This window comes from Hippopotamus amphibius, chromosome 6 (assembly GCF_030028045.1).
Source record: "Hippopotamus amphibius kiboko isolate mHipAmp2 chromosome 6, mHipAmp2.hap2, whole genome shotgun sequence".
In the NCBI taxonomy this organism is placed as follows: Eukaryota; Metazoa; Chordata; class Mammalia; order Artiodactyla; family Hippopotamidae; genus Hippopotamus; species Hippopotamus amphibius.
The window spans coordinates 129,784,908-129,798,578 of record NC_080191.1 but is presented as its reverse complement, the minus strand read 5'-3'; the positions used below and the strand labels follow the sequence as shown (position 1 = coordinate 129,798,578).

General features: G+C 42.1%; 1 protein-coding gene across 1 annotated transcript in view; it reads left to right on the top strand.

The window, feature by feature from the left end:
- The first annotated feature begins 3,704 nt into the window (after positions 1-3,704).
- ERICH6 (glutamate rich 6) overlaps positions 3,705-13,671 on the top strand; it is a 34,901-nt gene continuing 24,934 nt past the window's right edge. The window contains exons 1-3 of the mRNA XM_057737798.1: positions 3,705-4,068; positions 5,073-5,130; positions 12,264-12,367. Coding sequence (XP_057593781.1) covers positions 3,705-4,068; positions 5,073-5,130; positions 12,264-12,367 — 526 coding nt within the window. The remainder of the gene's footprint in view (positions 4,069-5,072; positions 5,131-12,263; positions 12,368-13,671) is intronic.

Genomic DNA, 13,671 nt, shown 5'->3' with positions numbered 1-13,671 from the left:
AAGTCCTCTGGGTTGGGACATTCAAGGCTGAAAGTCCCTGTGGCCAGGAACTGACCTGATATTCACAGCTAGACCTCCATATTATTGCAAGCTGGTCTGGTGCTCACAGCCAGGCCATTTAGTTCTCCTGTTGGAGAGAAACATTCTCGAAGAATGACAACCTCACATAAGGCGCTATAGACTAGAATGTTTGTGTCCCCTTAAAATTCACTTGTTGAAACCTAATCTCCAATGTGATGGTACTTGGAGGTGGGGGCCTTTGGGTGATGACTAGGTCATAAGGACAGAGCCCTCGTGAATGGAATTAGTGCTCTTATAAAAGAGGCCCGAGAGAATTACCTCACTTCTTCTGCCATGTGAGGACAGAGCCAAAAGATGGAGGTCTACAACCCAGGAAGTGGGTTCTCACGAGATAACAAACCTGCCACCACCATTATCATGGACTTTCCAGCCTCCAGAACTGTGAGAAATAAATTTGGTTTGTTTTTGGTTTGGGTTTCTTTTTTTTTTAATTTTATTTATTTTTGGCTGTATTGGGTCTTCATTGCTGCGTGCGGGCTTTTTCTAGTTGTAGCAAGCAGGGACTACTTTTCTTTGCGGTGCATGGGCTTCTCATTGCTGTGGCTCCTCTTGCTGTGGAGCAAGGGCTCTAGGCACATGGGCTTCAGTAGTTGTGGCACTTGGGCTCAATGGTTGTGACTTGCAAGCTCTAGAGCACAGGCTCAGCAGTTGTGACGCATGGGCTTAGTTGCTCCTCAGCATGTGGGATCTTCCTGGCCCAGGGCTCAAACCCGTGCCCCTGCACTGGCAGGTGGATTCTTAACCACTGCGCCACAAGGGAAGTCCCAAATTTCTGTTGTTTATAACCCACCCAGTTTACGATAATTTGTTATGGCAGCCCAAACAAAGTAAGACACATGTTTATTCTAATACCATGACAAAATGAAACAAAACAAAGCCACTTCATAATTTTGTCTAAGCATAGACAAAAATAAGACCACTGTACCACCACAAAATACCCCATCACAGAATACCCCACTTCCTTTTTCTTTCTTTCTTTTTTTTTCAATTGAAGTATAGTTGATTTACAATGTGTTAGTTTCAGGTGCACAACACAGTGATTCAGTTTTATATATACATTTTTTTTCAGTTTCCCTTATAGGTTATTACAAAAATATTGAGTGTGGTTCCCTGTGCTATACAGTAGGTTCCTGTTGCAGAATGCCCCACTATCTAACAGCAACCAATTCAGAGCAAAACCCCACTTCCTTAGACCCTCCCCCAAATCATCTAACCAAGGCCTAAATCCTATATTAGGTTCTTTCTAGCATCCTCTTACTAAGAAACCTTGCTGCAATAGTAATAAACCCAACTTATTTAACTACACCTGTGTTCCTGGTGGTCTTTGGCTGAAATGCCCTGACAGTTGCAGGCAGTCATTTCACAGTTATTGGCTTCACATATATCGTAGGGGTAAGCATTATTATTCCCAGTTTACTCCCAGAGAAACTGAGGCTGAAAGAAGTAAGGTTATTTAGCAGAGATCATACAAGGGGACTTCTAGGCCTAACCCTGGTCCTTAATATAAGGATTAATCCAGACCCTTTTCACAACACCCCGATGTCCTCAGCCACATAGAATCTCAGTTGGCTTCCTTTACTTAAATATGAAGTCAAATAGTAGGAACACACAATCCCTCCCACCAGGAACCCTTCTCAGTCTTAACAGGCTTTTAAAAAGAAGCTGAACTGTACAGTGAAGTTATAGCTTCCAGTCTGAGTAGTAGGTAAACAGATGTCCATTATATTATTCTGTATACTTTTTTGTGTGTATACAAATATCTTACACAAATTTTAATAAGTATGAAACCAAGCAGGACCCTCCCAGTTACAAAAGTTCTTCCGTGTCCCCTGTTTCTTGTTTGTAGAAGAAGGCTTTAGACTCCTAGAAGCCACCCCTGAGTCACAAAAGCCTGGCTCAAGAATTAATGATTGAAAGAATGTAGACATGTGGTGACAAAAATAGCAATTAGGCCTAGAGAACTGTAACAATTTAAACAGGAAATCAGCCATAGAGCAGTCACAGAATCTTTAGTTCCTCCCTGAGGGACACAGATAAACAGTACCCGGGACACATTCCTGAGTTGTTTTGCAGATACTATAACCACCACCAGAGGGAAAAAGCTAACTGCGTAATGACCAGACTGTAGTCATGATATAAGCCGCTCCATCCTGAGCAGTACTGAATCTATGGCTAGCACAATTCCAGGAACTGGCCTCGAAAATGGCAACAAACCGACCCTGGAGTTGAAGATTAACTGCGCTTAAAACAAACAAGATGACGCTGATCAGACCGTCGCATGACCAATTTCAAGATGATGGTCAGAGATGACTGTGCTGCTCTGCACATAGCCACCTCCTGCACATCCCTGAAGCTTTCCTTTAAAAGTTCTTGCCCTCTGATCTGGCCACTGGGGGATGGTTTGGGGAACACTAGTTCGCCACCTCCCCAGGTTGCCAGCTTCCTGAACAAAGCACTTTTCTTTTTCTACCAACCCTGGCTTCTCAAACTTTGACTTTTGAGCAATGAGCAGACAACCCTGAGTTGGTTGACGGCTCCACCTCTAACAAGTATAATGAGCTGAAAACAAAGCCCCCAGAAAGACGCAGGAGACGCCTTCGTGGCCAGATGCCTCAGGCCTTCATCACCTCCTGGGTGGAGGGATAGAACAAGCATTAGTCAGGCCCTGGACTAGAGCAAGGCACTCACCTTGGTCGCAAAATGAAGTGGCATCAAAAATCTCACTAATCGGGGACACAGTTTTTCAAGACAGAAGCCGGGTGTGTCCCCCTTTGCCTGGCAAAGAATTGATAATAAAGCTATCCTTTTCTGCTTCACCCCCCCCCCAAAAAAAGCTCACTAATCAAGATACACAATATTTAAGGCAGTGTTTTAAAAAAAACAAACAAAAAAAAGTTAAATTTTTTTTTAAATTTTAAATAATTTAAAAAATAAAATAAAAATTAAAAAAAATTAAAAATCAAACCATTAAAGTACAACCAAGGACCAGTGCCATCTTTTGTAAACAAAGTTTTATTGTAAGTTCCAAGAAGCATCTGTCCGCTCCAAAACCAAACGCCAGCATCAGCAATACCAAGAGGCCTTATGGGTGTCCATCGCTAGTAGCCACTCTCCCTCCCCTACTCAAAACAAAAACAAAACAAAAAAAAAATCACACACGCACAAAAACTGGCTCCCCGCTATTTTATAATAAATTTAAATGGAGTACGATCTACAAGAATATTGAATCATTATGCTGTGCACTAGAAACTAATATAATATTGTAAGTCAACTATACCTCCACTATTTTTTATTTTTAAAAAATTTAAAAGACTGGCTCCGAAGGAGCTGAGAGAGATTGGAAAGGAACATCAGTTCGCGGCAGGCCGCTAGGAAGAGCAGGTGCGAAAGGAGCCTGCAGTGGTCCCAGCTCCCGCGGGCCGCTCCCTGTCCCTCCGCCGTCTCCGCGCAGCGCCAGTGCTCCGCGCGGTGGGGCCCTGCGACTTTAACCTCCAAGCTCTGGCGCGGCTCGTCCGACGGTTGCCCAGGGAGACGGACGCACCAGAGGCCACGCGCCCCAGGCCTGGACCCGCAGGTGTCCGCTGCGCTAGCCCGGATCCCGCTTCCCGCCCGCCACGGCCAACATGCACTCGCATCGCAGCTTCAGAAAGCCCGAGAAGGAGCAGGGCCAGGAGGAGGAGGAAGACGAAGAGGTGGACATGGAGGGAGAGGAGGAAGAGGAGGAGGCAGAGGCGGAGGCGGCGGAGGCGGAGGCGGAGGCGGAGGACCAGGAGGTCCATGGGAGGTTCAGCGAGGAGTACTTCTGGAAGCTTTTGGACTTCGGAGACGGCAATGAAGAAGATTGGAAAGCCCTTCGCCCCCGCTTAGCCAGCGTCGTCAGCCCCAGCCTGAGCCCAACGCCGACGCTCAGCCGGACTCCGAGCCTGATGTGGAGCCAGACGCCAGTGTCCAGCGAGAGTGCGCCCTCCAGCATCTCCTCCCAAAAAAGTACCGCTCCCCGGCCCGCCCAGCCCTGTCCTCGATGTCTTCCCTGTCCCAAGGGGAGAGCAGGTCCAACTACTCTAGATCCTTTGTCTACCTGGGTGTCTATTTCCAAATACACCACCTCACACGCACCCCTATCTCAATCCCATCTGTCAGAGATACTGAAATCTTGGCTGAGCGGTTGTGATGGCTCACAATTTAGGATAAAGGGGAAACGCCTCGTAAAACTGGAAGCAGGCAGTGTTGTACCCAGTGCTCATTTTGTTAACACTTCGTGCATTCGATGATCACGTCCTCTCTCATTCATTCTCTCCCCCCGCCCTCTTCCCCCTCCCCCACACGCCACTCCTGAATAAGGAGTAGTGCTTTAAGGGTGCTTTGCTACTGAAACAGCCCAGCCAAAAATAAGTCACTTCTGTGCTTAACTTCCCATACTGAAACCACTCCAGCCACTTCCTTAAAAAGAGAGGCACAGCAGTTACTTAGAGTAGATTTGTCCATCTCCCAGCACTGACATTTTGGTCCGGGTCATTCTTTGTTGGAGCCGCCTGTGTTGAGGTCAGGACGATGGACTGTCCTCTGCATTATAGGATGTTTAGCAGCATCCCTGGCCTCTACTTCTTTTTTTTTTATTTATTTATTTATTTATTTATTTATTTATTATTTTGGGGGCGTACACCAAGTTCAATCATCTGTTTTTATACACATATCCCCGTATTCCCTCCCTTCCTTGACTCCCCCCCTCGAGTCCCCCCCCACCCTCCCCGCCCCAGTCCTCTAAGGCATCTTCCATCCTCGAGTTGGACTCCCTTTGTTATACAACAACTTCCCACTGACTATTTTACTGGCCACTACTTCTGACCAAACCAATTAGCCCCGACCAGGCTTTGTGACAATCAAAAATGTCTTTAAACATTGCCAAATGTTTCCTGGGGGGGCAAAACTGTCCTTTTGGGAACCATTGATTTAAAAGGAATGGCTAAATTGTTTAATGTTTCATTCAACAGGTTTTCCTAAAATATTTCAGACATTTAGGAAAGACATGTCTGAAACAAATTTAGATAGGTAAGAACTTGTTTTCAATTTTCTATATTATTATTTTTTGAAGCTGATGATGTTTACTTTGGGGATAAACATGTCAGGAAGTAGAGTAAAATCACCCAGGACATTTACAACTAATTTATTCAAAAAGTTTTTGTTTTTGTTATCTACACTGTTAGACACTTTGGAGGAGATGGAGACAGGATCCCTGCCCATCTCTGGCTTATCATCTATCTGTAGAGATGACATGTCTAGTTACTAATATAACATGAAATCATAGCTGTGTGCACAACAGTAAGTGCTATGAACCTTTAAGACATAAGCCTCTATTGGCTAAATTCAGGAGTGATCAGGGACACCTGTGGAGGAGAGTGCACAGTACGATCTTTTCTTTTTCTTGTTGTTGTTATTGCTATTAGCCTCCAAGCACTTTTAACTGTAACAGGAAGACACCAGAGAAACACATCTGGAACATCTTTCTCAGTCTTCCCTGAAACCTCACACCAAACATGGGTCCACAATCTCACATTACTGTTCACCTGAGTTTTGCTTTTAAAAGCAAATTTCAATTTTTAAGCAGAAAGAGAATTGTTCTGCCCCACTTACATGTTTTTATTTATCCTTTTAAGTCAACCATTTTAATAAAAGGTAATATATGTACATGGTCAAAACATTAAAGTAGACGAAGGTAAAAAATTTTAAATTTCTGTACTCTTCTCTGCTCCCACCTCCACTCACCAGAGTTAACAGACTGTTAACAGTTTTTGTTTCAAGTATAGTTTAATAGCATATGTATTAATTTTTGACATAGCTCCTGACTTCCCACCATGAAAGCTGAAGGACATAACTCACACCACTTCCCTCACCTCCGTTTTGGTGGTTAGATTATTTTTAGATTTTCTAAACTTTAGGACTTTAAAGTATTTAAACTTCTACTTTTTTTTTAAAGGTTGTATACAACTTTTTTTTTAAATTTATTTTTTTATTGGGTATTCATTGCTGCACGGGCTTTCTCTAGTGACAGCAACCAGGGGCTACTCTTCGTTGCGGTTCGCAGGCTTCTCATTGCGGTGGCTTCTCTTGTTGCAAAGCATGGGCTCTAGGTGCACGGGCTTCAGTAGTTGCAGCACTCAGGCTCAGTAGTTGTGGTGCACAGGCTTAGTTGCTCTGAGGCATGTGGGATCTTCCCAGATCAGGGCTAGAACCCATGTCCCCTGCATTGCCAGGTGGATTCTTAACCACTGGGCCACCAGGGAAGCCCTACCTCTACTACTTGACATCACTTTTAGTGACTATTAACTTTATTTTGAGAAATTAACACTTTAATGCACTTCTACTTCCTTCTCTCTCTCCTCTCACCCTTTCCTCTCCCAATTAAGAACAAATTATTTAACAGACTTTATTAAAATATACAATATATAGTCATATAAAGTCATATTACTTTACCAAGTTTTATTGTGTTGGTATGTTTTGTAATTATAGTCAGCTCTGAGTGCTTTGGGTACAAATTGATTCTAAAAATTGAAAACCAATAACCAATACTCATAATTTCCTGCTAAGAACCCAATGATGATACAAGAGGGCAGACAGCAGGATCAAGCAATATCAGCAGTATTTCATCTTATGGAACTGAAAACCACAGCCACAGAAAGATAGAGAAAATGAAAAAGCAGAGGACTTTGTACCAGATGAAGGGACAGGATAAAACCCCAGAAAAACAACTAAAGGAAGAGGAGATAGGCACCCTTACAGAAAAAGAATTCAGAATAATGATGGTGAAGGTGATCCAGGACTCTGAAAAAAGATTGGATGCAAAGATCGAAAAGTTTACCAAAGACCTAGAAGAATTAAAGAGCAAACAAACAGAGATATGCAACACAATAATTGAAATGAAAAATACACTAGAAGGAACCAACAGCAGATTAACTGAGGCAGAAGGGCGAATAAGTGACCTGGAAGACAGAATGGTGATAATCACTTAAATAGAGGAAAAGAATAAGGAAAAAAGAATGAAAAGAACTGAAGACAGCCTAAGAGACCTCTGGGACAATGTTAAACGCACCAACATTCGCATTATAGGGGTCCCAGAAGGAGAAGAGAGAGAGAAAGGACCTGAGAAAATATTGGAAGAGATTCTAGTTGAAAACTTCCCTAACATGGGAAAGGAAATAGCTCCCCAAGTGCAGGAAGCGCAGAGAGTCCCAGGCAGGATAAACCCAAGGAGAAACACGCCAAGACATACAGTAGTCAAGTTGACAAAAATTAAAGACAGAGAAAAGTTATTAACAGCAACAAGGGAAAAACGACAAATAACATACAAGGGAACTCCCATCAGGGTTACAGCTGATTTCTCAGCAGAAACTCTGCAAGCCAGAAGGGAGTGGCATGATATATTTCAAGTGATGAAAGGGAAGAACCTACAACCAAGAATACTCTACCCAGCAAGGATCTCATTCAGATTCAACGGAGAAATCAAAAGCTTTACAGACAAGCAACAGCTAAGAGAATTCAGCACCACCAAATTAGTCCTACAACAAATGCTAAAGGAACTTCTCTAAGTGGGAAACATAAGAGAAGAAAAGGACCTACAAAAACAACAAAACAATTAAGAAGATGGTAATAGGAACATACATATTGATAATTACCTTGGATGTAAATGGACTGAATGCACAAAACAAAAGACACAGACTGGCTGAATGGATACAATAACAAGACCCATATATATGCTGTCTACAAGAGACCCACTTCAGACCCAGGGACACATACAGATGGAAAGTGAGGGGATGGAAAAAGATATTCCATGCAAATGAAAATCAAAAGAAAGCTGGAGTAGCAATACTCATATCAGATAAAATAGACTTTAAAATAAAAAATGTTACAAGAGACAAGAAAGGACACTACATAAAGATCAAGGGATCCATCCAAGAAGAGGAGATAACAATTATAAATATATATGCACCCAATATAGGAGCACCTCAATACATAAGGCAAATGCTAACAACTGTGAAAGAGGAAATGCAAGGCAGAAATAGAGACACAAATGTAGAAAACAAACATATGGACACCACGTGGAGAAAGCGGGGACAGTTGGAGGGGAATGAATTGGGAGATTGGGATACCAAATTGTACACTCTAAATATATGCTGTTCATTGTCTGTTAACTGTATCTCAATAAAAGTTCTAAAAAAAAAAAAAAAAAGAACCCAATGATGTGACTACATTCATGCACAAGAAAATGAAATCCTATGTCTGTAAAACTTGGTTCCTAAAAGGAGAACTTCTCAACTCTCAGTTGTTTTTAGTTGTCTTCGATTTTTCTGACTTGGGCTCAATGACCATACTTTCTTGATTTCCATATTGCTTTCTTTCTTTCATTCCTTTTCTTTTTGCTGGAGAAACTCCTCAGGTAATTATTTCATATTGATCTCATGGGTAGTCAAATTTCTGAGTTCTTGCCTGTCTTGAAATTTCTTCCTTTTGCCCTCATACTTTATTAATAATATAATCTGGCATAAAAGAATAGGTTTAAAACCATTTTCCCTCAGAGCTCCGAAGACATTGCTTGATTGCATTCTAGTATCCAGTTTTGCTGATCAGTCTGATTCTCAAACCCTTCTGATATCTGATTATTTCCTCCCCTTCATTTTCTCTATTTGTTCCTTTGGAACTCCTACTGGATAGCTGTTGTACCTTTTGGATATCTTCAAGATTTTTGGTGTTTACATGCTATGATGTAGCCTGTGTACAGAATTTTTTATTTGGGGATTCATATAATTTCCAAGAACTGATTCTTATTCTCTGATTACTGCTGTTCAAATAGGTGTGTGTGTATGTGTGTGTGTTTTAAAATCTCTTTGAGGCTACTCATAAAATACTAAAGTTCTCTTTTGTTCTTTGTATTTCTTCTTTTTTCTTTCAAGATCAGTTGCTCTGTTTTTCTTGGTCCTTCTATTCCATGCTATGGATTGTCCTTAAGTGACTGGTAATCCTTGGTTATCCAATTGTATTTATCAATGAATGACTGAAAGGCAGCTAAAACAGAGTCCTTCTGCAGCTTCGTAGTTCCCCAGGCTGGCAGGGTAAGGTTGCCCGTGACTCCTGTGTGGGTGGGTGGGTGGGTGGGGCAGTCACGGCCAGCGTCCTGTGGGGTGTCGGCAGGGAGCAGGCAAAGTGGGTAAGCCCACTATTACCAGAGTTACGATAAGGACACTTGACTGTGTGGTTGGAGTTCCTCATGCATTTCTTTCCTGGGTGAACTCTCCCTTCCTCCTTTTTCACCCAAGTTGGTTGGGCAGGTCCTGAGTAACTCATCTTGCACTCTGCTTCTCTTTCAGACCTAAACTTTCCCCAGGCAGACTTTTTACAAACCAATTCTTTGGGCTTCAACTGGAAATAGAAACAACTGTTGCCAACTGCCCTGTATAAGGGGAGAGGAAGGGGTCTGACTGGCCAGCTGTGCAATGTTCATTCCTTGAACTACCCTGATGACCGTCCCCAGCCCCCTCCTCTCTGCATTTGGTTGAGTCTGGACTGGGAACCTCTCAGGAGTTCTCCCAGAAGAACTTTACTTACATCTCTTATCTTGAGCTATGGTTGTCTCTGCTGTAGTTTTCCACCAACATGAGGCCGTTTATTTTCTTTAAGGACTTCTTCAGCGTCACTTGTCTATGGATGACACTGCTCTTGTTTTCCAGGGCTATTGCTCGTCTGGGGTTTTGAGGTGTTTCTGGTTCAGTAAAATCTTGGAAAGGAAGAGGAGACTTGTGTGTTCAGGTGCCATCTTTACCTGGACTTTCTATCATATGGGAACCTCTCTTTTCTAAATCAAATTCTTTTTTTAAATTAATTAATTTATTTATTGGCTGCATTAGGTCTTCGTTGCTGCACTTGGGCTTCCTCTGTTTGTGGTGAGCAGGGGCCACTCTTTGTTGTGGTGTGCAGGCTTCTCATTGCCATGGCTTCTCTTGCTGCAGAGAAGCTCTAGGCGAGCGGACTTCAGTAGTTGTGGCATGCGGGCTTAGTAGTTATGGCTCATGGGCTCTAGAGCACAGACTCAATACTTGTGGCTCACGGGGTTAGTTGTTCCGTGGCATGTGGGATCTTCCCAGACCAGGGCTCGAACCTGTGTCCCCTGCATCGGCAGGCAGATTCTCAACCACTGTGCCACTCTGGGAAGTCCTTCAAATTCTTAATTTCTTCACATAAATCTTTCTAGAAGATGTTTCTTTTGTACTTCAAAGCATTCTCTGGTGAATTTGGTGAGATTGTGTTTTTACGGAAATCTGTCCTTAAAAGTCATAGAAATGCAACCAATATTGGCTCAATTTCTACTTTTAACTGCCCTACTACTATTCCAAAGTAAACTTTAGGAGGCAGATGAATCCGGAGAAACATAGGTTTGGGAGTCAAACAGGTCTGGGCCCCATCTGCCCCTGCCATGTGTGATTTGGGGAAGGCTCCTTAGAGCCTCAATTTCCTTGCCTATAGAAAGGCAGTACTACCTGCTGTGTAGCACAGGGAACTCTACTCAATACTCTGTAATGGCCTATATGGGGAAAGAATCTAAAAAAATTTTTTTTAAAACTGGAAATATGTATACATATAACTGATTCACTCTGCTGTACACCTGAAACTAACAGAACATTGTAAATCAACTATACTCCAATAAAGATTTAAAAAAAAAAGGGTATACTAATTCCTACCTTGATTGGTTTTTTTAAAGATAAATGAAATAATGTAAGTAAAGCAACTACTGTGTATCTACTACAACACAGTAAGTTCTCGGGAAATGTTCATTTTGTTCTTATCCTCTGTCGTTTGTCACCTTTACACAGAATTTCAGAAACAATCGTTAGTGTTGGTTTAAGGAAGGCAAAGAGACCTAGATGAGTTGTGTATTGATTCTGTTGACCATTGTACTGGGAAAACACCCAAACGTAAGATGTTGTCTAGGGATTGCTCTTCGATGTTCTTTTCCTCCTGGGCCCGTAACTTGTTTCCCTGGGCACCTGGACAAACAGGACTCCCCCAGACACTTGCTCAGGTGCTTTCTGCAGAGGAGTTCTCCACCCACTACAGGACACAGTCATTTCAGAAGTAAAACAAAACACAAAATGTGCCAAGGAACAAAGCACCAAAACAGGAAGATGGAGACATAAGAGAACTGAGAAAGGTGAAAAAGTGACAATCCTGAAGTTCACTAAATTCTTCGGGAAATTTTTGTTTGCTAATTTTAGAAGAGCCAGCAAATTATGGCAAAAAAATGAAATTCAGAGGCAAAGGAACTTGAAAAGCAATAGTTATTGTTTACTTGTTAACAGTAACAGTCATTTTAGCTCGTAAAAGGCAATAAATTCCGCTTCCTTATCATGTCCATGATAACTAACAGATTACACTACTTGTGGAAAGAATACAGACTACTTAATTACAATGCATTTAACTTCAGTCCTTTAAAAGGAGCTTGATTATTTTAAAGCTATTTTAAAACGAACAATATGTTCTAATTTAAATTCCAGCAAATGTTTAAACACACATACTGGGACTTCCCTGGTGGCACAGTGCTTAAGAATCCGCCTGCCAATGCAGGGGACATGGGTTCGATCCCTGGTCCGATCCCTGGCCCGGGAAGATCCCACATACCTCAGAGCAACTAAGCCTGTGTGCCACAACGACTGAGCCTGCACTGAGCATGTGCGCCACAACTACTGAAGCCCACGCACCCTACAGCCCATGCTCTGCAACAAGCGAAGACACCTGCACACAGCAACAAAGACCTAAGGCAGCCACAAAAAAAAAAAAAAAAAAAAGGAAAAAATTTCACTAAGATAAATTGTAAAAAATATAAACACTGATAGCATTATTGCTGCCACCACCTCCAACACACATGCACAGAGAGAGGGGTAGTAATTCACTCCCCGAGAGAAATAATACTGTATTGGTAGCCTCCAGAAATGAGTATTTTGCAAAGAACAGATACGATGCAAACACACTGTGCCTGACTTCACTGAAGACATGAATGGAAGAAAAAATTTCAAAGGAAAAAGAAATCAGGATCTTCTAAGAACATCTATTATTTGATTGTTAAATGTACTAGACATAGAAGAACTGCTAACAACTCTATAGGTGTACTGAAAACTAATATTTTGTCTAAATTTCAGGGCTTTCTATCACAAACTGTATCCAGGAATTCCGACATCAGTACAAACAGAAGAAAGCTGGCTTCAAGAACGGTTCGGCACAGAGCAGCTGAGTGAGTCGTTTGGTTTTTCAGCTCTTGCCGGGAGATGGGCCTGTACGCTGGAAAGCGCACTGGTGTGGGAGGCCAGGAGAGCTAGGATTGAATCCCAGCCCCCACACAAACTAACACCGTCACAACTGGGCAAGTCACTGAACCTCACTGACTGTAATCCTTCTGTCCCAGGACTGTTAGGAAGATCAAAATGAGATTCAACATTTAAACTCCTTGGCACTGAGCCTTTAATAAATGGTAGCACCTGTGTTCACATCAAGAAATAATCCGCCATATTTGGATACATATCTTTATTTTTATTATAGAAGAACACATACATGCTGTTTTATAACATCACACCATTAAGAAAAATATAATGTAAACATTAAGTTTTTAACTTATCCCAGTATATTCCTCAGAAGTAATCATTATGAATGGCCTCTTTTCAACTTTACTATTTGTTTTATATTTTATCACTTATTCATCAGATGTTTATTGAGCACATACCAAGCACCTGACATAGGTCAGTTTCCTGTTCTAGGGAAACAGCAGTAAATAAAGTAGACAAACCCCCGTCTTCATGGTCTTCTATTAAAATATGAGAGGTGGAGGTGACAGTGAGATAAATAATACACAAAATAAGTACATACAGAATATCTTAGATAATGTACATGTGCGGGAGAAAAACAAAGCAGGGAGAGGGGTGGGAAATGTTGGGCGGATGGGTGCCAGCTTCCCCAGGATGCTGAGGGAAATCCTCACTGAGAAGCTGAGGTGTTTGAGTAAAGACCTCAAGGAGGAGAGAGAGTGACGAGGATCCCTGGGGGAAGAGTGTTCCAGGCATAGCGAAGAACAAGTGCTTCCCTCTGGAACGAGGAGGCAGCCAGTGTGGCTGCAGTGGAGTCGGTAAGGAGGTGAATCCCAGGGGAGACGGTCAGAGAGGCAATGAGGACCAAACCTGACTCAGTGGGAATCAAGTGGGAAGTCACTGGAGGGTCTGCACAGAGCAGTGACACAATCTCACATAAAAACTGAAACTTGGACGTATAATTAATATTAAACCTAATATTAAAAACCTGTTAAAAAATGTTACTTATTCCCAAATTAATCTAAATAGTCAATGTAATTGTGATGAAGGTTTTCAGTGGAGTCTGACAAGTTGATTCTTTGGTCCTGCTTTGCAGTGTTGAAAGGCAAATTGAGGCACTTTCAAATTTTTAAGAATTTATTTGCACAAACATAGATCGGAACCAGGCAGCGCAAAACCAGAAGTGGTTAGGAGTGCTCTGCAGACAAGAGCTAAGGAGAGGTTTTTATAGAGAAGTTGTGGGAGCAAA